Genomic DNA, 23,327 nt, shown 5'->3' on the forward strand with positions numbered 1-23,327 from the left:
GCGGACGAAGATTTATGGAGGGGGTAAAAAGTCCACGTCAGCTGCAGGCTCGTTTGTGGCTGACAAGTCCGATGCGGGACAGGCAGACACGATTGCAGCGGTTGCAAGGGAAAATTGGTTGGTTGGGGTTGGGTGTTGGGTTTTTCCTCCTTTGCCTTTTGTCAGTGAGGTGGGCTCTGCGGTCTTCTTCAAAGGAGGTTGCTGCCCGCCAAACTGTGAGGCGCCAAGATGCACGGTTTGAGGCGTTATCAGCCCACTGGCGGTGGTCAATGTGGCAGGCACCAAGAGATTTCTTTAGGCAGTCCTTGTACATTTTCTTTGGTGCACCTCTGTCACGGTGGCCAGTGGAGAGCTCGCCATATAACACGATCTTGGGAAGGCGATGGTCCTCCATTCTGGAGACGTGACCCATCCAGCGCAGCTGGATCTTCAGCAGTGTGGACTCGATGCTGTCGACCTCTGCCATCTCGAGTACTTCGACGTTAGGGGTGTAAGCGCTCCAATGGATGTTGAGGATGGAGCGGAGACAACGCTGGTGGAAGCGTTCTAGGAGCCGTAGGTGGTGCCGGTAGAGGACCCATGATTCGGAGCCGAACAGGAGTGTGGGTATGACAACGGCTCTGTATACGCTTATCTTTGTGAGGTTTTTCAGTTGGTTGTTTTTCCAGACTCTTTTGTGTAGTCTTCCAAAGGCGCTATTTGCCTTGGCGAGTCTGTTGTCTATCTCATTGTCGATCCTTGCATCTGATGAAATGGTGCAGCCGAGATAGGTAAACTGGTTGACCGTTTTGAGTTTTGTGTGCCCGATGGAGATGTGGGGGGGCTGGTAGTCATGGTGGGGAGCTGGCTGATGGAGGACCTCAGTTTTCTTCAGGCTGACTTCCAGGCCAAACATTTTGGCAGTTTCCGCAAAGCAGGACGTCAAGCGCTGAAGAGCTGGCTCTGAATGGGCAACTAAAGCGGCATCATCTGCAAAGAGTAGTTCACGGACAAGTTTCTCTTGTGTCTTGGTGTGAGCTTGCAGGCGCCTCAGATTGAAGAGACTGCCATCCGTGCGGTACCGGATGTAAACAGCGTCTTCATTGTTGGGGTCTTTCATGGCTTGGTTCAGCATCATGCTGAAGAAGATTGAAAAGAGGGTTGGTGCGAGAACACAGCCTTGCTTCACGCCATTGTTAATGGAGAAGGGCTCAGAGAGCTCATTGCTGTATCTGACCCGACCTTGTTGGTTTTCGTGCAGTTGGATAATCATGTTGAGGAACTTTGGGGGACATCCGATGCGCTCTAGTATTTGCCAAAGCCCTTTTCTGCTCACGGTGTCGAAGGCTTTGGTGAGGTCAACAAAGGTGATGTAGAGTCCTTTGTTTTGTTCTCTGCACTTTTCTTGGAGCTGTCTGAGGGCAAAGACATGGCGCTTTGGAATCTACTTAATATATATTCACCTAACGAAGAAGATCAAAAGTTTATGCAAGATATCTTTTTGAAGGTAGCTAATACGCAAGGGAACATACTAATAGGAGGGGATTTCAATCTGAATTTGGATCCAAATATGGATAAAACGGGGAAAAAAATTAACAGGAAGAACAAAGTAACCAAATTTATAATTAAATCAATGCAAGAAATGAAACTTGTGGACATATGGAGGAAACAAAACCCAAAAGAAAAGGAATACTCATACTACTCGACTAGACATAAAACATACTCAAGAATAGACCTATTTTTGTTATCAGCTAGTATGCAGGATAGAGTAAGAAAAACAGAATATAAAGCGAGAATGCTATCGGACCATTCACCCTTAATACTGACAGTAAAGCTAGAGGACATCCCTCCAAGAATGTATAGATGGAGATTAAACCCCATGCTACTTAAAAGACAGGATTTTAGAGAATTTATTGAAAAACAATTAAAAATGTACTTTGAAGTAAATACGGAATCAGTGGAAGATAAGTTTATACTATGGGACGCAATGAAAGCATTCATTAGAGGACAAATAATAAGTTATGCAGCCAAGATGAAGAAGGACTATAATCAGGAAACAGAGCAGTTGGAAAGGGAAATAGTAAACATAGAAAAAAAATTAGCAATAAAGGAAGATACAACCAAAAGAAGAGAATTGGCGGATAAAAAAATAAAATATGAAACATTACAAACATATAAGGTAGAGAAGAATATAATGAAGACAAAACAGAAATATTATGAACTAGGGGAAAAAACGCACAAAATCTTAGCATGGCAGCTTAAGACAGAGCAAACTAAGAAAATGGTATTGGCAACAAGGAAAAAAGACAAACAAATTACATATAATCCAAAAGAAATTAAGGAAAACTTCAGAGAATTCTATGAACAATTATACCGAACTGAAAACGAAGGGAAAGAAGGGAAAATAGATGAATTTTTGACTAAAATTGAACTACCAAAACTACAAATAGAGGAACAAAATAAATTAACAGAACCATTTGGAACAGTAGAAATACAAGAGATAATAAAAAAATTACCAAATAATAAGACACCAGGAGAGGATGGACTCCCAATAGAATTCTACAAAACATTTAAAGATCTATTAATACCGCCCCTCCTGGATGTAATCAACCAGATTGATGAGACACAAAACTTACCAGATTCATGTAAAACAGCAATAATTACAGTGATACTAAAACAAGGGAAAGATCCACTCTCACCAGCGTCATATAGACCAATATCTCTGCTAAACACAGATTATAAGATAATAGCTAAACTATTAGCAAACAGATTAGCAGAACAGGTACCGAAAATGATAAATTTAGACCAAACTGGATTTATCAAAAAAAGACGCACAACAGACAATATTTGTAAATTTATTAACTTAATTCATGCAGTAGAAGGAAATAAAGCACCTGCAGTAGCAGTTGCTTTAGACGCAGAGAAGGCCTTCGACAGAGTAGAATGGAATTACTTGTTCAAAGTATTGCAAAAATTCAGTTTACCGGAGAAGTATATTAATTGGATTAAAGCATTATATAAGGGACCGTTAGCGAAAGTGACAGTAAATGGACATGTATCAAAGCAATTTAACTTAAGCAGGTCAACGCGGCAGGGATGCCCACTATCACCATTATTGTTTGCGCTAGCTATAGAACCACTAGCAGAATCGATAAGAATAGATAATAATATAAAAGGAATAAAAATAAAAGACAGGGAATATAAAATCAGTCTATTTGCGGATGATGTGATAGTGTACTTAACAGAACCAGAACTATCAATAAAAGAACTATATAAGAAATTGAAGGAATATGGAGAAGTGTCTGGATACAAGATAAACGTAAATAAAAGTGAAGCAATGCCTATGAATAACGCGGATTTCTCAAAATTTAAGAAGGAATCCCCATTCAGATGGCAAATGCAGGCAATAAGATACCTAGGTGTACAAATAAACAAAAATCTAGGCCAATTATATAAACTCAATTACAATCCACTAATGAAAAAATTACAGGACGATTTAGAGCATTGGAAAGAGCTACCACTAACACTGATAGGAAGGATAAACTGTATTAAAATGAACATTTTTCCAAGGATACTATACTTATTTCAGGCATTGCCAATACAACTGACAGAAAAATTCTTCAAAGAGTTAAAGAAAATAATAAGGAAATTTTTATGGAGAGGGGGGAAACCGAGGATAGCACTAGATAAATTAACAGAATGGTATAAACAAGGAGGCTTACAATTGCCAAACTTCAAAAATTATTATAGAGCCGCACAATTAAGGTACCTATCAGATTTTTATCAAACAAGGGAAAAACCAGACTGGACGAGATTAGAATTAGATAAAATAGGGGAAAAGATACCTGAACACATATTATATAAATGGGACGAAAAATTGGTACAACATAGAACTTCTCCAGTATTACACCATCTCCTCAATATATGGAAGAAGATTCATGTAGAAAGAAATAAAACAAATTATTAATTACCAAAGCTAATATTGACGCAAAATAAGCTACTCCCTTTTACAATAGACAACCTTTCCTTTAGAAAATGGGAAAAAAAAGGGATTAAAAGAATAGAAAATTGTTTTTCAGGAAGTAGATTCTTATCCTTTGAACAAATGAGAGATAAGTACAATATAACTGGAGATACAGCGCTGGCATATTACCAACTGAGATCCTACTTGAAAGATAAATTAGGAAGCAATTTGAGTTTACCAGAGGGAAGTAACCTTGAATATGTGATTACAGATACAATGTTAATCAAAAGATTTATAACAAATATGTATATTAAACTGCAAGAAAAGGAGAATGAGGAAACAAATGGTAAAACTAAACAAAAATGGGAACAAGATTTAAATATAAAGATAAAAAAGGAAACATGGGAGAAATTATGTTCTGGAACGATGAGAAATACAATAAATACGAGGCTGCGTATGATACAATATAATTGGTTACACAGACTATACATTACACCGCAAAAGTTAAATAAATGGGACCCAACAGTATCTGATAGATGTTTTCGATGTAAAAAAAAAGGGGAACAACAATTCATGCAATCTGGACATGTGAGAGAGTAGAAAAATTTTGGGATGATCTCAATCAGATATTAAATAAAATAACAGAAAACAATATACCAAAGAATCCAGAGATCTTTCTCCTAAGTAACATAAAAAATAAAGAATTTGGAATTGACTTGGAAGATGCACAAAAAAGATTTGTTAAGATAGCCCTAGCCGTAGCAAAAAAATGTATTATGTCAACCTGGAAATTGGAAGATAATTTGAAAATACAACAATGGTATATAGAAATGAATAAATGTATTCCATTAGAAAAAATAACATATAGTTTAAGAAATAATATTGAAATATTCGAACAAGTATGGGAGCCTTACATTAAATACAATAGCGAAAACCTACCGGGGACAAACATTACCTAAGTTGATGGAAGGAGAAGGAAAGAAAAGAATGGACTCTGTAGAATTTCTGGTGTATTTTTGTTGAATGACAACATTGTCTGACTGAATTAATGCAACCTAGATTGTATACCTAAAATGGATGAGGGGGGGGGTGGCTTGGGAGGGGGGGGGGGGGAGAAAAAGTCACTGTAAATGTGTGGAAAAGAAAAAGTGTATACCATGGCTATTGTGATTTATGGTGTGAAAAATAAAAAAATTTAAAAAAAACAAAAAAAAAACAGCTAGATTAGCAGATGAATTTGCATTGATTCATAAAGGTACATCTCAGAATGGTAGGCATTTTCAGAAAATTAACGTGGAGCAGAGTAATAACCCTGTTCAGAGGATTAATATGGAGCAGGATAGCAAGCCTGAAATTAAGTCTGGATAGAAGGTTGGAAAGGACAGAGCTTCTGGATTTGTATGTAATATTTGTAAGAAACCTGGTCATGTTATTGCAAATTGTCTAGTATTGAAAAAATGAGAAAAGGTTTTACCAGAAGCATGTATTCAAACAGTTGAACTTAGGCAGAGCAAATGTTCTAAGTCTGATAAAGGTGTCATGGATGTTTTCAAACTTTTTGTTTCAGATGGTTTTGTTTCAGTAAAGGAGGGAGAATCATAGGTTCCAGTTAAAATTCTTAGGGATACTGGTTCTGCACAATCATTGTTAGTACAGTACAAGAAGTTTTATCTCTTGATCAAAGAACTGATACAGGGGAGACAACTTTGATTAAAGGTGTTGGAGGAGAGGTGGAGTTGATATCTGTTCACAAAATAGTGCTAAATTCAGAGTTAGTTTGGGGTCCTCTGGGCTCGTAACAGTATGTAATCTATTCTAATAAACCTTTCCCAATTTATCTCCCAAAAACATATCTATATACTCTGTCACGCACAAAAGAGGTCATTTGGGTGGTTTAAGAGCATGTGCTGAATAAATCAAGGAATACGAGAGATGAATCCAGTTCAAATATTACTGAACACTTTGTTACTGATAGCATTCCAAAGCTGGGGTAATTAAAAAAAAAATCTAGAGGTACTGCACAATCAGTATGAATGAATAACAGTTGTGATAAAGGGCCATGGACCTGAAATGTTAACTTTGTTTCTCTTTCTCACAGTTGTTCTATGACTTGCTGAGTTTTTCCTACAGTTTCAATCGCCCCTTTCACGCTTGTATCCCACTAAATTGGCTGTTCAGGGTCCTGAGATAGAAATGCGGGTTTGGCTTTTCACACTTGACCACTCCTAACTGGGACACTGAACGCTTTCACACTTGTAAGGAGCCATCCCCTGGGTTAGGACTGTTCTACCTTCTGCTGGTACAATTACCTGTTTCACACTTGGCTGATTGCAACGCCAGTGTCTGCAGAGGCAGTCAATCCCCGGCGTGAGATGATGTCATCTGACACCAGCATTGAGCTAATTTCGCTTTCATACTTGGCACTTCAAAGGTTGATTCCTGGGATCACTTGCAAGTGTGAAAGGGGCTAATGTTTGCTTCATACTGAAAATAAACTGATTGCATTGATGTGATGCATCATCAAAATAATGAATTCATTCCACAATGATGAAACTGATATCCTCAAGGAAACATTTTTGCAGTGTCTTAAAATGGAGTTAATAGAGGCAGAGATTGCCTGTATGAGTTGGCTGTGAATGGACTGAACAGTTAAAATTCACCTTACCTTTGTACAAATCAATGAAGTTACTGTGTGAATGTTGATAATCCAATGGTTGCAGTAATCCAATGGTTAACCAAAAAACAAAATCTGGTTGCAAAAAGTGCCAGACTCTGTAAATATGTTGCTTTTTACACAGGTAAGAATGTGGTCTGGTATTTTTTAAAAAACCCCAGCTTGAATGGGTGTTTTTTCTAATATGCATATGTTTTACCAGTGATTCATCATTTGGTGTGGAGTCTTTCCTTAAAATATTAAAACTTCCTCATTTATCTTTGGAGTATTGTGATGGAACTGTATTTCACTTTCATGATGAATAATTCTGACAATATTCAGGATTGTAATATCTTGACCTCTGGAATTCTTGAGGATGTTGAACATTAATTCTAAAATTAAACATGAAGTATGTGACTGCTAAGTAAATATACCCTACCTGTATCCTACCTACATAACTGCTCCTTACTGTGTACTAGAATCACAAAACAAAACTAAAGTACTGGTGAATGATGAAAAAGTATCATCTCTCAAGTTTTTCTTTACTTTCTAGATATGAAAAGGATATAGGTTAGATATAGAGTGGTGAGTGGATGGTAAAAAGTAGAACAAAATGTGTTGGAGGAGAGGTGGAGTTGATATATGTGACATATGTGTGCTTAGGATCCAACACTATGTATCATTGCATTTTTCACATCAAAACTGTTAACCATAACCTATTGTCTAAAAAAAAGGAACCTATGTGAAAAGGCTTCTGTTACAAAATGCAGTGTGTCCTTGAAAGGCTTTTAGCTTCAAGTCTGTTTTTTTTAAATGTATTGTCCTATGAGATCACATGATATACAGATGAGGTCACACAAAATGCTATTTTACATTGTATCATTGGAACTGTTATGTGATTTTTAAAAATTCTCAATGCTGTATCTTATAAATTTCAGTTTAATCATGAGTGTAATTGAAGCAAATTCCATTCTTGGGAAACACACAGCAATAAGAAGTCAACAAATGTGTCCTTTATCTTGCCAATTAGGGAATTAAAAAAAAGAAAATGTATGCCTCTTTGTCAGATGCTCAATTTAGTTTGTAAATTTACATGGATTAGAGAGAGTAAGTCACTGTCAGTGTCACATTACAGAATAGAGCACTCAGGTTTGTAGTGACATTTATTAAGAATGCTTTAAATAATATGCCTCTGTTCAGAATTGGCAGTGTAATAAATGCTCGTCTTCAGTTTAAGGATTATGTTTAAGGGAAAAGGCAGTTCAGGATGTTCAGTAGAAATTCTCAGGCGATGGATTCACATTTCTTTGACACGGTTGACCTTGACATTGGCTGACGCTATGAAACCAATCTAAGAAAGCCAAATGAAAAGTTATCAACTATCAACATTTAACTGTACGTTTGCGATGTCAGTTATAATTTATGATGACTCAGAATAGTTAGATTTCAGATAGTTATTTTCAGTTTTAATTCCTGTCAATGTCAAAAACATTGCAGCTTCAGTCGTCTCTTCTTGAGGACAAGTTAGTCAAAAGCAATATTTTTAAAAAAAATTAAATAATTTGAAAAATTTTGCCACCAATTTTGAGTATTTGATTGAAGCTTCCCTGTTAGCAGATACCTCCTCCATAAGAAATGTTAAAATTATGTCTGACCACTTTCTTGTGGCCACTTACAGATAAAGAATGTTATTATTATAACTTTTCAATAAACAGATTGCAGCTCCATGCAGATTGATTCCAATATCACTTAAATGTGTCACAAACATGATAATGGTGTCCTATACACCACGTCTGCCAATTTTACCCATTTAATACGAGGCATATCAATATAATTTTATATCCATTTTAATTTTAATTAAATAAAAACTTATTTGCATCAATCCTAAGACCTGCACTCACATTCTTGGTAACCTGATGTTTAGCTCATGGAACCTGCTGCCGAATTTGCCTCAGCAATGATCATCCACAATGTGCACCATGGTTTGGTCTACAACTGCATTCATGGTTAACTCAGAAACCTCAAAAATGCTGATTGGATAAATCCTGGCAAAATAGTGCTCTGCAAGTAATTGATTAGTAGGTAATGCCATTTGCTAGACATCCAATCAACTCTCTAATGTATGGACAGGTTTGTCTAAATTGCAAAGGGGGAGAGACCACATGTGGGGTAGAAGCAGATTTGAGTTGCAATGTGCCTTCTTAACAGCTTCTTTGTTGCAATATTCCTACAAACGTGGAGATGTGGTAAATGCTCAGAATTTGGAACAATGGATGATGAGTTCATTAGAAGTTTTGTGCATTGTTGAATTAATGAGTTTGGAGAATGTTGACGCTAGGAAAGTACAAAGAATTATAGTGCATAGACATGAATAGATCGAGGCAATGGAATTACACAATTATCACAGCAAAAGCAGAGATTTTTCAGATAGTTATTTGAACAACCTGCTCAATGCCATTCCTATTCTCTTTTCCCAAAGTCTTGTAAATTAATTTCCCTCTAATGCCAGTCCTATTCCCTTTTGAAATCCCTGATTGAATCTGTTTCAACCATTACTGTGTGCAGTGAGTTTCAGGTTAGCAAAGTCTTTTTTTTTAAAAAGGAAAGTTTGCTCTCACACACCCCTGGCCTATATCCATTTCCCATTACTTGGAATCTGGTCAATGAACTATTCAATACTGGCAACAGCTTCTCTTTGACTATCCTATCTAAATTCATCCTCGTATGCCACTGCTCCTTCAAATGTTCTCTCAGCCTTCTTTACTTCATGTGAACAACTCCAGTAATAGAAATCCCTCAATGTTTGAATAATTAGGGTAAGAAATGAAAAGATATTAGGTGCTGCAATGAGACAATATATGTTCAAAATATCTAGATGCCAGCAGCAGTTAATAATCAAATCTCATGATTCAGGTTTCTGGCTCATTGAGCTCTCTTCGAGGGAAGGTGGGATCTGATGGGACTGTTTTCATCTGAACTGCATGGGGGACTAGTACCCTTGCAGGAAGGTTTGCTATTGCTGCTTCAGTGGGTTTAAATTAGATTTGCAGGGGGAAGGGAACCAGAATGCCAGAGCAGATAGAGGAGTGGAGGAGGGAAAAGGTAATGTGAAAATTGTGAGTACTGTTAGAAGTCAAGTAGCACTGTTACTACTGAAACACTGCACAGAAGTTTTATAGACAGTCATTTTGGTATCACCCCCTCTGATGACGTCACCCTTTGTGGTCCGCACCCCCTTAAAAGACGCCAGTGATACCACCTAATTTAAAATCAGAACCTATTGCAAGGTAGCTTAAAGATGCCTCTTATTTTGTCCTAAATATATATGATTCCACTGATTTATTGCCAACTTTTATTTTAAAAATAAATATAACAAGTGATAGTTTCTTATATTGTCTATTTTGAATGATCTGGGAGAGTGGGTTAGTTTTCGCTGCTGCATAATCCACAACGACCCAATGTATTTGGATACTGCAGTAAATAAAGATTTTGGTGTATAAAACCCTCAGACTGTCAAAAAAGTCAAATCTGAATGCAAAAGAAGCTATCAGATTAAGATAGCCATTTAACAAATTAACTGGTACCTGCATAGCATCCAAAATATACTTGATTCTTTTGAACACAAAGTATTTTTGTGTTAGGTTTAGCTTTATTCCATGCCAAAACTCACCCCTAAATGCCTTGCAACAACGATAGCATAAGAAACGTACATCATTAATATGAATACTTGAAATATAAATATGCAACCATGCCATTAAAATTCCACTTTAAAACCCTGAAATTCACGACCAATATCCCACATTTTATTTTTGTGTAGTTTTTGTCCACAGATGAATTCTGTCAAATTCATCCCCTGGTGGATGTGAAGAACGTTTCCAGGCTCACATCACTGACTCTCCAGAACAAAAATCAATATGGACTGCGAGCCTTTATGTCCAGGGGCATCAGGTTAGCGAGGTTTAGGAAAATTCACCCGGACAGCGCAACTTCACAGAATTGACCTTTGATGTGCTGGGCGTTCCTCTCAATCTGTACCATTTACGCAATTCTACGATTGTAATGCACTCAAAAACGAAATGAAGCAAGTCAACCTGCAAACTCCATAAAGTTGAGGTAAAAACAGCTGACGGGTTTCACTTTTGGCTCTTTTTAAAATGCAGTCTTAAAGTTAATCTCGACTCAGTTTAACACCCTGAAAAATTCCCAGGAATAAACCGAAGCCACAAATAAATTGCATCTGGCAGATGATGGGTGATGTGGCTAAACCACTCGAGATGCGACTCAATATTCAAGCTATTCATTTCGTTATCGGCGAGAAAATTGCAGACCAAAGTCCGGCGAAAGCAACACAGCAGGGTTGCAAGTAAAAATATTTGCTCGTTAAATTTTACAAAAGTTTTCTGAGATTGTTTTTGAGAACTTAAAATAAAGGGGACATCATGATCACAGTTAATAACGCAAACAAACTTATTCTGAACATTTTTTCCACACTGGCAGGCGATGGATACATCGCAGAGTGAAATGATGGATGGGGGATTCCTGCCACGTAGTCAGGTCAGAATCCTGTAAATGAGGGAAGCTGGAAACGGTGAGTGGGTTTTCTGCTGATACCCGCATCGCCCCCGATCCCTTCACACTCAGTGGTTGAAACTTGAAACATTCCGGGACTTGCAAATTGCAGAGGAAACTCTTTCACATCTGTGACAAATTCAACAGTTACAAGGAATAGACCGAAAGAGTAAACAAACGCATCAAGTGCCGAGCGGTACTCACCGAGCGCCCACGGGACCCAGCGGTCGAAGTGCTCATCATTTCTTGGAATTCTACTCCCCCCAACCCCCCTCCCTCCCTTATGATCGATCAAGAAGTTCGGGAGTGAATGATGTTAAATCCCTCTGACCTTCGAGGCGATGGGTGGAGAACAGAACGGTCACGGAACAAGTGTCTTTGTGATTGATGTCATGGTCAACAGGGGGCGATTCTCGTGAGGGACGGGGAGGGGGTTTCACGGGAACAAGCATCATTTTTGACGGAACTTTAGAAAGTGAGAGTTCAACCATTGAATTTGGACGAAGTTCCAATGACAGCTGTGGAATCTAAAGGAATTAAATACATTGGTCATTTTAAAAAAAGCTCTGATACAGTAACTAGAAAGACGAAACGACCGGACTGTCGAATATCCTCAAGGGAAATAAATCTGCTATTTATATCTGGTCTGGTCTGCAAGTGACTAGCAATTTACAGATGTGATTGAATCCTGACTCCCTTCTCAATTCAATGCAATTTAGAAAAGGGCAATTATTGGCCACATTGGCTCATGAACAATGTTTATTTTAAATTACACAATTATTAATTGCAGTGGGTTGATTACACACAAAAAGGACAAATGATGTTTTAATTTGATTTAAACAAACAGAAGCTGGAGAGATTCAGCTCGACAGGCAGCATCCAGGGAGAGAAATGGTCTGAGTGGGGATCCTCCATTGATTTGATCGTTTTATCCTTTCTCTGTGTTGGTTACTGCAAAAAAGGGAAATCCTTATGAGATTTCTTGTCTTAGGGGCTTCAGCTGTGGCTAAGCTGATATCCCTTCAATGAAAATGAGTGTTATTTTGTCATATATAGCTTTAAAAGTACATATGCACCAAAATTCTTAATGCAGCCAAACAGATACTTGGTTTGTTTGGAAAAAAAATTCCCAACTACAATAGCACGCATTAAATCAAAAAGAGAGAATAAATACATAGGCAGTCAACAAATATTCAGTTACCATAAAGCAAGAGAAATTATGGAGTTACAATAGTGGAGGCAGGACCTTTTATGATGTAGAAGCAGTCCATAGTTTGCCTAACAAATGGGAGGTTCAAGAGCCTGACCGCTGTTTGAAAGACATGGTTCTTGAACCTAGAGATTCTGGTCTTCAGGCTTCTGTACCTTCTTCCTGATGGCAACTGTGAGATGTTGTTATGGGGTTACTTTATGATTTTGCGGTCTTCTTGAGGAAGTGCCTCACAAAGATGTGGATGTGATGGATGTAGATTTATGTTTGCTACCTGCTGCAGCCTTCTGTGTTCCTGGGAACTCAAATAAAAAAAAATAGACTATGATGCAACCAGATAGTCTACTTTCCAAAGTGCAAATGCAGAAGTTTGTTAACAGTATTTGACAACATGCCAGATCTCCTCAGACTCTTTAGAAAGTCAAGGGATTAGTGTGCCTTCTTCATAGTAACCTAGAGATATATGTTGGGTCATGGAAAGGACTTCTGATAGACGGACTCCCAGTAACTCCCAGTAACTAATCCTCTTAACAATGAACCTTGGGGTTCTCCTGTTGTGATGGTCAGTGAGGAGGAGACGATGTTGTCATCTGCACTGATTGGGGTGTTCCTATGAATACGTGAAGGATCCAGCTGCAGAGGGACGAACAGAGTCCAAATCTTTTAGTTTGAATTAGAAGGGTAAACTCAAAAGATAAGAACAAAAATTTAAGATGATGCTCAAGTGCATTACTTAGGCAATGCAAATCCATCAGACATGCTATCTTTCTGACGTTCATGCTTTCTCGGTGGGATAAAATATCCCCAAGGTTTAATTTGAAGAAAACAAGGGAATTAATTAATCCTAGTGTCCTGTTGTCACAAACAACTGCCTCAAGAAAATGCTACAGACACAACCAGTTTTCATGCTCCCAATAGTTTGTGACTTTAATTGCTGCTCACGTCCAAAAATCAATTTCATGGTTCAAGTGGTTTACTTAGACGTGTGAGATATTGGCTTCATTGTTAATGCAAGTATTTAAGTTTTAATGTTCAGTCCTAATTGCCCTACAGAAGATCATGTTGAGACATCATCTTGAAGTAGTGCATTCTCCTGATTAAAGTACTTCCTCAATGCTGATGGGCAGGAAGTTCCAGAATTTTTATCTAAATATTATCATAGTGAGAGCAACTGATATTCTTCCAAGTCTGGGTAGTGCATGCCAGAACAGAACTTGCTATTGGAGTCAATGAACATGCTTCCCTTCTCCTTCTACTTGAGGATTTTGGAAGTCCTGTAAATGAAAGCTCAAAGAGTTGCTTGATGCATGTTGTTGTTGGCCACAACATGACATTAAGTGGACAAAGTGAATGCTTGGAGCACATTTTGGATACTAAGTATGTGGCTGCTTTCTTCTGAATGGTGGTGATCTTATTGAATGTTAATGCAACCACAAGAAGAGCACTTGACCACAGTTGTGGCTTATGACTCTTAGAGTTTGTAAAGAACCATGAAGTGAGTTGCTCTCTGCTGAGTACCTATTATTGCTCTTGGGCCACATTACCTATGTCAATGGTGACCTCAACATATGGGAAATTTGGTGATATTAAAGTTGTTGAACTTTGAAGTATCTCACTTGTAAGAGTGTGGCATAAATCTGAATGCTGAAAAGATTGTGCTGCATGGGAGCATGGAGTTTATGAAAAGAATTGAAATTTTATCCTATGATAGATAAAAGCTCATTAGTTATGTAATTGTGATAGTTGGGAGGAGAACACGGACCTGAGGAGCTCTTAATGTGAAGGCATTGGGCTGACATCATTGGTGTCCAGCACAATTTTCTTACTTTGAACTTGTATGACTTCAACTAGTGCAACATTTTCCCTTTCATTTCCACTGATTTCAATTTTACTTGGTTTCTTGATGCCATTTCTGGTGAAATGTTGTTTTGCCACCTCTGCATTTAATTATTTTGTCAATTTTTGGGCTCACTGTAATGACATCTGGAGCTATGTTGTAAAACGGATCATCAGGGAGCTGGTCATTTGTGAGCAAGAGCTGTTTAATAGCAAGATCAATCTACTATTCCAATAACTGTACTGATGGATTGATGAATTCAGTCCACTAAGGGTCACCAAAGGCAGCTTGAAATTTCCATTATGTCAGTTTGTAACCAGTACAAAGCAGATTATGTGCTTGACAAAACCATCTATTCAGAGCATTCTGGTGTTTCTTGATATTACACAGAGTGAAATTGACTGAAAGTTGCCTTCAATGTTTAAGGGTCATCAGAAGTCCAAGAAGGATTGATAAATGGTAGGTAAAATTTTGTGCCATACAAATGTCATGAAATGACCAAGTCGACCAAGTTAAATGTATTATACCTCCACTAGCTTCAATAGGATTATGTTGCTGATCCAATTAATACTGTAAGTACAAGAATAGGTCAAAGATGGGATATCCTGGACCCTAGAGACTTATCAATGTATAAGTCAGATGAGTGAAACTATTTCACCAGACAAACACCATGAATGAATGTCTAACTCACCATCATTCTGCATATCCCAAACATACTATCTCTAACATTAAGAATGACAAGGTCAACAGGTGCATGAGATCATCACCACCTCAGGTTTTGCTCCAAGTCACACACCATCCTGAATTGGAAAAAAATGATCCAAATTTTAGCAACTCCCAGCAAACAACACCATGCAATTACATTCAGCATAAGAACTGCAGAAGTCCAAGAAAACTGGTCATCACTATCTTTACAAGTGCAATCAGAAATAGTTCATTTCTGCTAGCTTTGCAAGAAATATCCAGATGCCAAAAAAATGAATAAGAAAAAGGCATTTGCAAGATGAACCAGGCCTTCATTCTGTCTGAGTTCATTGGTTGATCCAGCTTTTTTTCTTATTTTGTTTAATCATGGTGGATTTGTAAAATTCACAGTTCACTACATTAGAAGCCACTTTAAAATCAAACATACTTATGCAGGAATGGAGTCATACTTCAGCAAGAACAATAAAGGACCAGATTTCTTTCCCTGAAGAACAGTGGCGAACCAGAAAGATTTATGATTATCCAATTGCTGTTGCTATGATAGGCTTTTTACTCCTGTTACTTTGTTAACCAAATTCTAATTTCTTAGTGACAAAAAAAACTGCAGATAGTCAACAGGCTAGGCCACATCTGAGGAGAAAGAGACAGAATTAATGTGTCAGATCAACATCGTTTCCAGGTACGATATTTTCTGTTTCTTTTTTTAGCTCAGATCTCCTCTATCTGATAATTCACTTTTAAATTCTTTCTGACATTAAAACTTCTCCAGATCATTAATCTAAGTCTCCAGTTGACTAATTTAATGACATAATCACAGTGACCATTCAAAACAGGATTTGCTGAGACTTAAAAGTAAAAATCTTATGGATTTAAACATCTAAATTAAAATAAATTGGTTCATTTGTTCATGAACATTGAACACAACTTGTGCCTATGTGGATGCTCTTTCAATTTGCACCTGAGTATTACCACACTCAATGACATGCAACGCCAAATATTTATTCTCCCCAGTTCTTTCCCTCATCCCTGAAAAGGGCTGATGTTAGTGGGAATCATGGTATTCTCACAGAAGGCAGTTGCAATTTGATTTGGTGGCCATGCTACTCCACAGATTATTCAATCTTACAACACAATTAGTTGTTTTTATCTAATTCAGAGACTGTAGAAAAACAGAAAATCTGGCTAATTTCTCAAAAATTGAACTGGTCAAATTCAAGCACTTACGACTCATTAATTTTTGGAGTGCAGCATACTTAACATTATCCAACCCATCTTTAACCATTATCCAAACAATATGACGGTTCACAAATACTAAGGTGTTGTCATGTCTCCTTGAACACAGAATCAGATGAAGTTAAATGCCAAAGACTTGTTCTGTAACTATAGCTCTAATTTATAGGTATAAGTGATGTGTAGGACAATTAGATATATAATTAATTTAACTTTGCTGAGAATTTTAGATAGAAATTTTTTTTGAAAATTAAATCTGTGTAAACTGTTAAACTGAAAGATAAATGTTTTGGCCACAATTCTCTGATCCAAATTATGTCACAGAATTGCTATTTTCTATCTGTCGGAAATTCTTAATAGACATCACTAACCATCATAAGAACTGGAAATTGTTAAATGTATATAAGTTTGAATTAAGTGCAAAAAGTAAGATGAGATGGAGTAAAAAAATCAAAAATATCCATGATTAGGTGAAAAGTAGGGAAACAACAAGAAGGCAAAGGGTCAAATAAAGAAATAAATGGTTGCATTTATCTGTGAGTTTTCATGCCATGAAAGGCCCTTCATAAGGGGACTGCAGGGGGGTACCTGGTTTGCCCCATCTTACAAAGACAAAGTCCGTGGCTTTTGAGTTCTTGTAGGATGTGGCTGGTTGGCGTTCCATGGTTGGTGGTAGGGTGTGGACGTGGATAGGTGGTCTGGTTCTTCAGCCACTGTAGGATGTCTAGGGCGTTTGGTGGTGGTTCGGTGGAGCCAAAATTGACCTCACCTGGGATGGAGAGCAGTGCGCTGTAGACCATTTCCGCGATGAGGTGGGGAGGCCCTCTTCAGGTGCTGTGTGCATGCCCAGCAGGACCCATGGAAGTTCATCCATCCAGTTGGGCCCATGGAGCCATGATTTGAGAGTTGCTTTTATATGGCGGTGAAAGGACTCTATCAAACCATTGGATTGGGGGTGGTTGGTGGTTGTGTGGTGTAGCTGGCTGCTACAGAATTTGGCCATGGTCGCACAGAGGGAAGAGATAAACTGGGCTCCCTGGTCTGAAGTTATGAGGGAAAGGACACCAAAATGGGTGAGCCACTGTGAGGTAAAGGCTCTTGCACAAGTCTCCATGTTGCAGGACAGCAAAGGCACTGCCTCTGGTCCGTGTGTAAAGTGGTTGACCACAATTAAAAGGTACCTCATCACCTGGCTGATGGGAAGGGGCCCTACAATGTCCTCGTGGTCGATCCTGTCCTCTGCGGGTGGGAAAATTTGCACTGGGCCTTTAGTGTTCCAGCGGACTTTGGCTCACTGGAATTGTACATAGGTTTTTGCCCAAAGTGAAACTTTGCGCCGAAGCCTGTGCCACATGAACCAGTCCAAAATGAGGCGGACTGTTGTCCAGATGGAAGGACGAGAGACTCCATGCACTTGATTGAATACCCACTGTCTCTAGATCGCAGGAAGGATTGGCCTGGGGTGGCCTGTAGACATATTGCACACGAGTGTTGGGCCTTCTGGGACCAGCGTAAATTCCTCAATTTGTAGGCTGGTGATGGAGGTGCAGTATGCTTGTGCATCAGCTTCTTCAACTTGGTCCCTGGCGAGCTGAGCTGTGTCATTGCTACTCTTCACCTCAGAAATCGTTGGCCTGGACAGTGCATCAGCTACCACTTTGGACTTCCCCACTACGTGGCAGATGCCTGTTGTATATTTGGAGATGTACGAAAGGTGCTGTTGTTGCCTCGTTGACCAGGGATACAAGACTTTGCCCAGTGCCTGTACCAGCGGCTTGTGGCCTGTGAACACTCGGCCTTCAAAGATGTATCAGAAATGGCATATGGCCAGGTACATTGGCAGCAGTTCATGATCAAAAGCACTGTACTTCAGCCTGAGCAGTCGGAGGTGTTTGCTGAAGAAAGTGAGTGGCCGCCACCGGTGATCCACCCACTGTTGCAGCACTGTGCCCACTGCCCGGTCTGAGGTGCCTGTCGTTAACAACAGGTCCCAATCCAGGTGTGCCAGGAACGTGGCTTTGGAGAGTGCTGTTTTGTCAGGCAAAGGTGTTGCTCCTTCGCTGGAGATGCAGTGCCCAAGGAAGTAGATGGTGGACAAAGTGAACTGGCGCTTGGATGGGTGGATGGTTAGCCCAAAAGCCTGCAGCCAGGCAAACAGGCATTTTAAATGCTCTTTATGGGTCCTGGCTTCTGAGATGGCAATGAGGATGTCATCCAGAAAATCCCCTCTAGGTATCTTGCCACTATATCCATGAGGCGCCGGAATGTTTGGGCTGTATTTTTCAGCCCGAATGGCATTCTCAGTAACTTGAAGCGGTCAAATGGGGTGATTATGGCTGCCTTCCAGACATCGTCCTGGTTTACTGGGATCTCGTCCTTCACTAGATTGACTTTGGAAAAAATCTGGACACCTTGGAGTCGTGCGGCAAAATCCTGTATGTGTGGGATGAGGTATCTGTCCAGTACTGTTGCATCATTGAGGCTGCAGTAGTCTCCACAGGGGTGCCAGCCACCAGAGTTCTTTGGGAACACGTATGCTGTTGAAGCCTATGGGCTGTTGGAACGGAGGACAAACTCCAATTTCTCCATTGTGGCAAACTCGGCCTCGACTTGGAGGAGCTTATCTTGGGGCAGTCAACGTGCCCGCAGGTGGTCACAGGTGGTCCGGTGGTCTCAATGTGGTGTTGCACGCCATATTCTGGTTCTGCATCGTCGAAGTTGGGATCAGTAGAGCAGGGAAGTCAACGAGGAGTGCGGTGTACTCACTTTGTTTGAGAGTATGGACTCCCAAAGGGTGGAAAGTGCGTTGGCTCAGTGTGAGGGGAAAAACCTGGAAGGTGGTGGCATTAACCAGCCAGGATCGGTTGAGGTCGACCAGGAGTCGTTTGCCCAGAAGAAATCCGCTCCTAGGAGAGCCTGGCCTACTGAGGCGACGGTACAGTCCGACCTGAAAATGGCATTCCTGGTGTGAATGGTCACACAATGTGTCCCATAGATGGGGATGGTTGAACCGTTGGCAGCCTGTTGAAGTATGTCTCTGGCATTGTTGTTCCACTCAAAGAATGTGGGTGGAAATGGGCTGCATGTGAATGGAATCGGGTTGTGGAGTATGGAAGAGCTGGTTTGCTTCTCTTGCCACAAGCTGCAGTTCAGCTAAGTCCACGTTGGAGATGGCGGTGGCAACGTGGACCGGCAACTTGGAAAGGAACAGGGCCTCAAACAGGAAGAACTTTGTGTGCCCATCTGCAAGGGCCACTAACTCGTGCATCAGTTCTGAGGGGTTGCAATCACCTAGGCCCTGCATGTCAAGCATGCAAACAGCTCGTTCGTGTCAGCTAAATTCAAATGACTTGAGCAGAAATCATTTAAACCATGTACTTGCCATCCACGGGTGGATTGTTGACAAATAGAGCAAATTTTGTGGTGGGGTCCAGAGCACTGACCACGTGCCAGAACTTCATGTCCTTAGCTGTTATTCCTTACAGGGCAAACTGTGATGCTGCAAGTTGCAGCCAGCTGCGTGGCTGGTTTGCCCAAAATGGCAACAAATGGATGCTTACGGCATAAACTGCTGCAGGAGATCCATTGGTGGGAGCCTCTTGGGCTGTGGACAAGTCAGTAGGATTCATCTTGCTGCATGTAGTAGGTTCTAAAATGTTAGAACCTGTTTGAGGTCACCACTGTAGCACTGCTAAAGGCAGAGCTGCTGAAAGAAAGGCTGTCCATTCCAAGCAAGTAAACTAGTACAGTGAAACCTTCATTAATCCACAGAATCACTTATAGCGTAGGTGTGTGTGGACCCCAAACATTGATTTTAGGATGTCAGGCTAACAGCCACAAACTCAAAAATGGACACTTATGACTCATTGACAAGATGTGTATGTTAATATGTGGAGTTTAAAGGTCTTATTATAAGATTTGAGTCACAGTATTCTGTTTTCCTGCTTCCTGAATCATGACATGTATCCATCTGTTCCACGACTTGGCTATGATGCGGCATTAAATCTTGGACCCCAACTACCATGTTCTAATGAGGTTTTACTGTAACTACTGTTTATTCAAACCACACGCGTTCCTTTTTAGGGGAGGCCACAGGCTCATGGGAGTGATATAATGCTGCTGTGAGGCCTGGCCGATCCACTGGAAATGTGCTCCTGCAACCTGGAACTTCTGTGCAGTGGTGGGGGGGGGGGGGTTGGTGGGTGAACCTCCTGTGCCCTGCATGCTGGCTGTTTGCTACACCAATTCGACCCGTCATGTGTGGGGTTGACCCAGCTCGCAACAACCTCTAGTATATAGATGCTGGGTGTTTGGCAACGATAATGCTCAAGGTTCTCTAGTTAGGCTCTCTATTGATAACGTTGGCCATTGCCTGCCAGATTGTGGCACAAATTTTGATCTCAAGTCAGGCTACAACGGAATATTTTCTAGGTCTTGTTGCATATAAGGAGCTTCATTTGTTGAAGAGTTGACAAGGCAATTAAATTCAATTACCAGGGCTCTTTGATTCCATGCTCAGTCAAATGCTGCCTTGGTGTCACCTCATCTTTAGAATTCAGCTCTTGGGTCCATTTTTGGACAATGACTGTGGTGATTTTGTAACGATTGATCCTGATGAAACCCAAACTGGGTAATTATAAGTAAGTTAATGTTGAGTAAGTTCTGATTGATAACATTGTCAATGATAGATAGGTTCCATTTCTTCACTGCTGATGGAGAGTATATTGATTTGCTGGATTGGATTTGTTTACTTTTTGTAAACAGGATATACCTGAACAACTTTACACTTGGCTGGATAAATCCTGGTGCTGTTGTTGTACAGGAAGTACTTGGTTTAGGACATAGTTTGTTCCAGGGAACAGGACAGCACTAGAGTAATTCCACACACACACACACACACACACAATGAAAACTATCCCTCAGCAACTAAAATTAGCTGTTTTACTGCAAGGGAACAAATGGTCCTTTGGCACATATGGTGCAGGAAATATGTGGTTTAAGCATACTCTTTTAATCTGTCCAGTTTTTGCTTTCCTTCCTTTAGAACAATAGCTTTTACATATTTGTAATTTGCATTTCCTTTGTGACTCTAAGCCAAGGTTAGACAAGATACTATAATGGCTGGTATGAATAAATGTCACACCAATTCTCTCAGTTTCACAAACACTTCTGCAATGGTGTAAATGTTGCTGGTACAGGTATTTCATTCTATTTTTATATTATTGAAGTTAATCAAAATTGTCAAACTGAAAACCATAATATTTGAAAAATGTTTTAAAATATTGATTTATTCAGCTCTATACAAAAGATGATAAATAATAGTACTTACTTTTTTTAAAAAAAATCAAAACTTCATGTACTAAGTCTGAGATTATGTATCAAACAGTTAATAGAAATCTTCTTAGGTTCTGGAATGTATGTGTTTTCCTGCAAATCCCTATTTGAATCTCCACTGAGAGATTTTTTTTTCCCCCTGTCCCATACCATTAAAACACCCATAACCACAGTCACAAATAACAGCCTACCTGATTATTATGAGCCTTTTCATCATTGTTCAACTGGTTGAATAAGTCTGCACCCTTTGGCATCCTGCTTTCTCTAACTTTCATTCTCAATGTTTTTTAATTCTGTGACCATGCTCTTACTTGGTTCCATTTTAATCTGTCTTATCGTTACTGGTTCATATCTGGAAATTATTTCCTGTAACACCCTGGGTTATATCTACCAAAATTCCAGAAGTAAACATAAATTTAGACCCTTCTCATTCACAACTAAATGTTGGTTGGGGAAAACTTGATCACATGCTGAAAACCCCCAGCTGAACCTTGAATGCTTATTTTGTTTTCTTCATTCTCGTTTGATAGCTTGTCTGATTTTCCGCTTTGATCGATCATTTCCGCCCCTGTACATTATTAGAGATAAGACAATATTGAGTGGCTCTGAAATGCTTTCCTCAACCAAATCAAAAAGGGATATTTTCATATCACACTTTTCAATTCTATTCACAACTCCTCAGATAATGAAGCAGGTGATACCTATATGTCGCAAGAATCAGATGACTTTCATGTGAGGCCTATTAAGTTGGTTCTGTGATGGTGTGGACTTGACTGATACAGATCACCCACTTCCATCACACATTGATGACCAATGCTTTTGTCAACTCAAATATGTCCTTCCACATTCCTCATTGAACTAGCAATGACTGGTCAACTTGGAAAGATGGCAGTACAAAACCGTTTTGTCACAGATAACCTTCACATGCCCACTTAAGGGTGCTACTGCAATCTGAAATTGTGCCACTTAGCTTACCATGCAACATAGTGGAAAATGTTTTCTGTATGAAATGGGACTATTTTCCTAAAAAAAAAATGTGGAATGGATATTTTACCAATACCACACACAAAGTGATACATCTGGAATGGCTTAGATGAAAGGTCGATGCTTTGAAACCAAATTTGTTGACGGTCCAAAGAAGTGTAAATTGTCAGGATGACACAGAAAAGAATAGTAACAGAGTACATTTCTGATTAACCGAAAACGGATCAAACGAAACTCCAAATATCCAAAAGATTTTTCAGGTGAGACATGACGCCATAATTTGAAAAAAAAAGTTGAAATAATTCACCTACCGTGCTCAAGTGGGGCTACAGGGAATCAGTTTTACAAAGGAGACATTTGTCCACAGGTTACACATTGAAGGAAAGGATAGCACTGATAATTTATTTTAAAATTGTCATATTTTTGCCATGAGTTTCTGCAACTTTGTGACAAATTGCAATGTGGCATTCTCAGGATTTGAATTTAAAACTGCGCTCTCTCCCGGATCGCCTGCCCAAGCTGCGCTCTCTCTTCTTGTTTGCCCACCCAAGCCACGCTCTCTCCCTGCTCTTTCACCTGCCTAAACCATGCTATCGCACTCTCCCTGCTCGCCCGCCTAAGCTTGTGCTTTCTTCCCGCTCGCCAACCCGAGCCGCACGCTCTTGCTCCCCACACCGTGCTGCCGCTCTTTCCCTGCTCGCCACCCAAGCCATGCTCTCTCTCTCTCCCCGCTCACCCGAGCCACTCCCTCTGTCAAATACCCTTTCAGCAGGGTCGCTGAAATTCTGCTGGAGGACAATCCCTGTGCAATCTCTAATTTTCAGGTGAGCTGAGACCTCGAGTTCCCGGGCATGAGCAGGTA

At 39.7% G+C, this 23,327-nt stretch overlaps 1 protein-coding gene across 5 annotated transcripts in view; it reads right to left on the bottom strand.

Moving 5' to 3' along the window:
- The window catches only part of LOC138745958 (ninjurin-2-like), a 204,781-nt gene that overhangs the window by 175,974 nt on the left and 5,480 nt on the right, over window positions 1-23,327 (bottom strand). The window contains exon 1 of one of the 5 annotated variants that reach the window (XM_069903573.1): window positions 11,370-11,701. The exons of the other annotated variants lie outside the window; for them this stretch is intronic. Coding sequence (XP_069759674.1) covers window positions 11,370-11,408 — 39 coding nt within the window. The 5' untranslated portion in view covers window positions 11,409-11,701. Of the gene's footprint in view, window positions 1-11,369; window positions 11,702-23,327 lie in introns of those variants that run through there. 5 annotated transcript variants of the gene reach the window in all.

This window comes from Narcine bancroftii, chromosome 11 (assembly GCF_036971445.1).
Source record: "Narcine bancroftii isolate sNarBan1 chromosome 11, sNarBan1.hap1, whole genome shotgun sequence".
NCBI lineage: Eukaryota > Metazoa > Chordata > Chondrichthyes > Torpediniformes > Narcinidae > Narcine > Narcine bancroftii.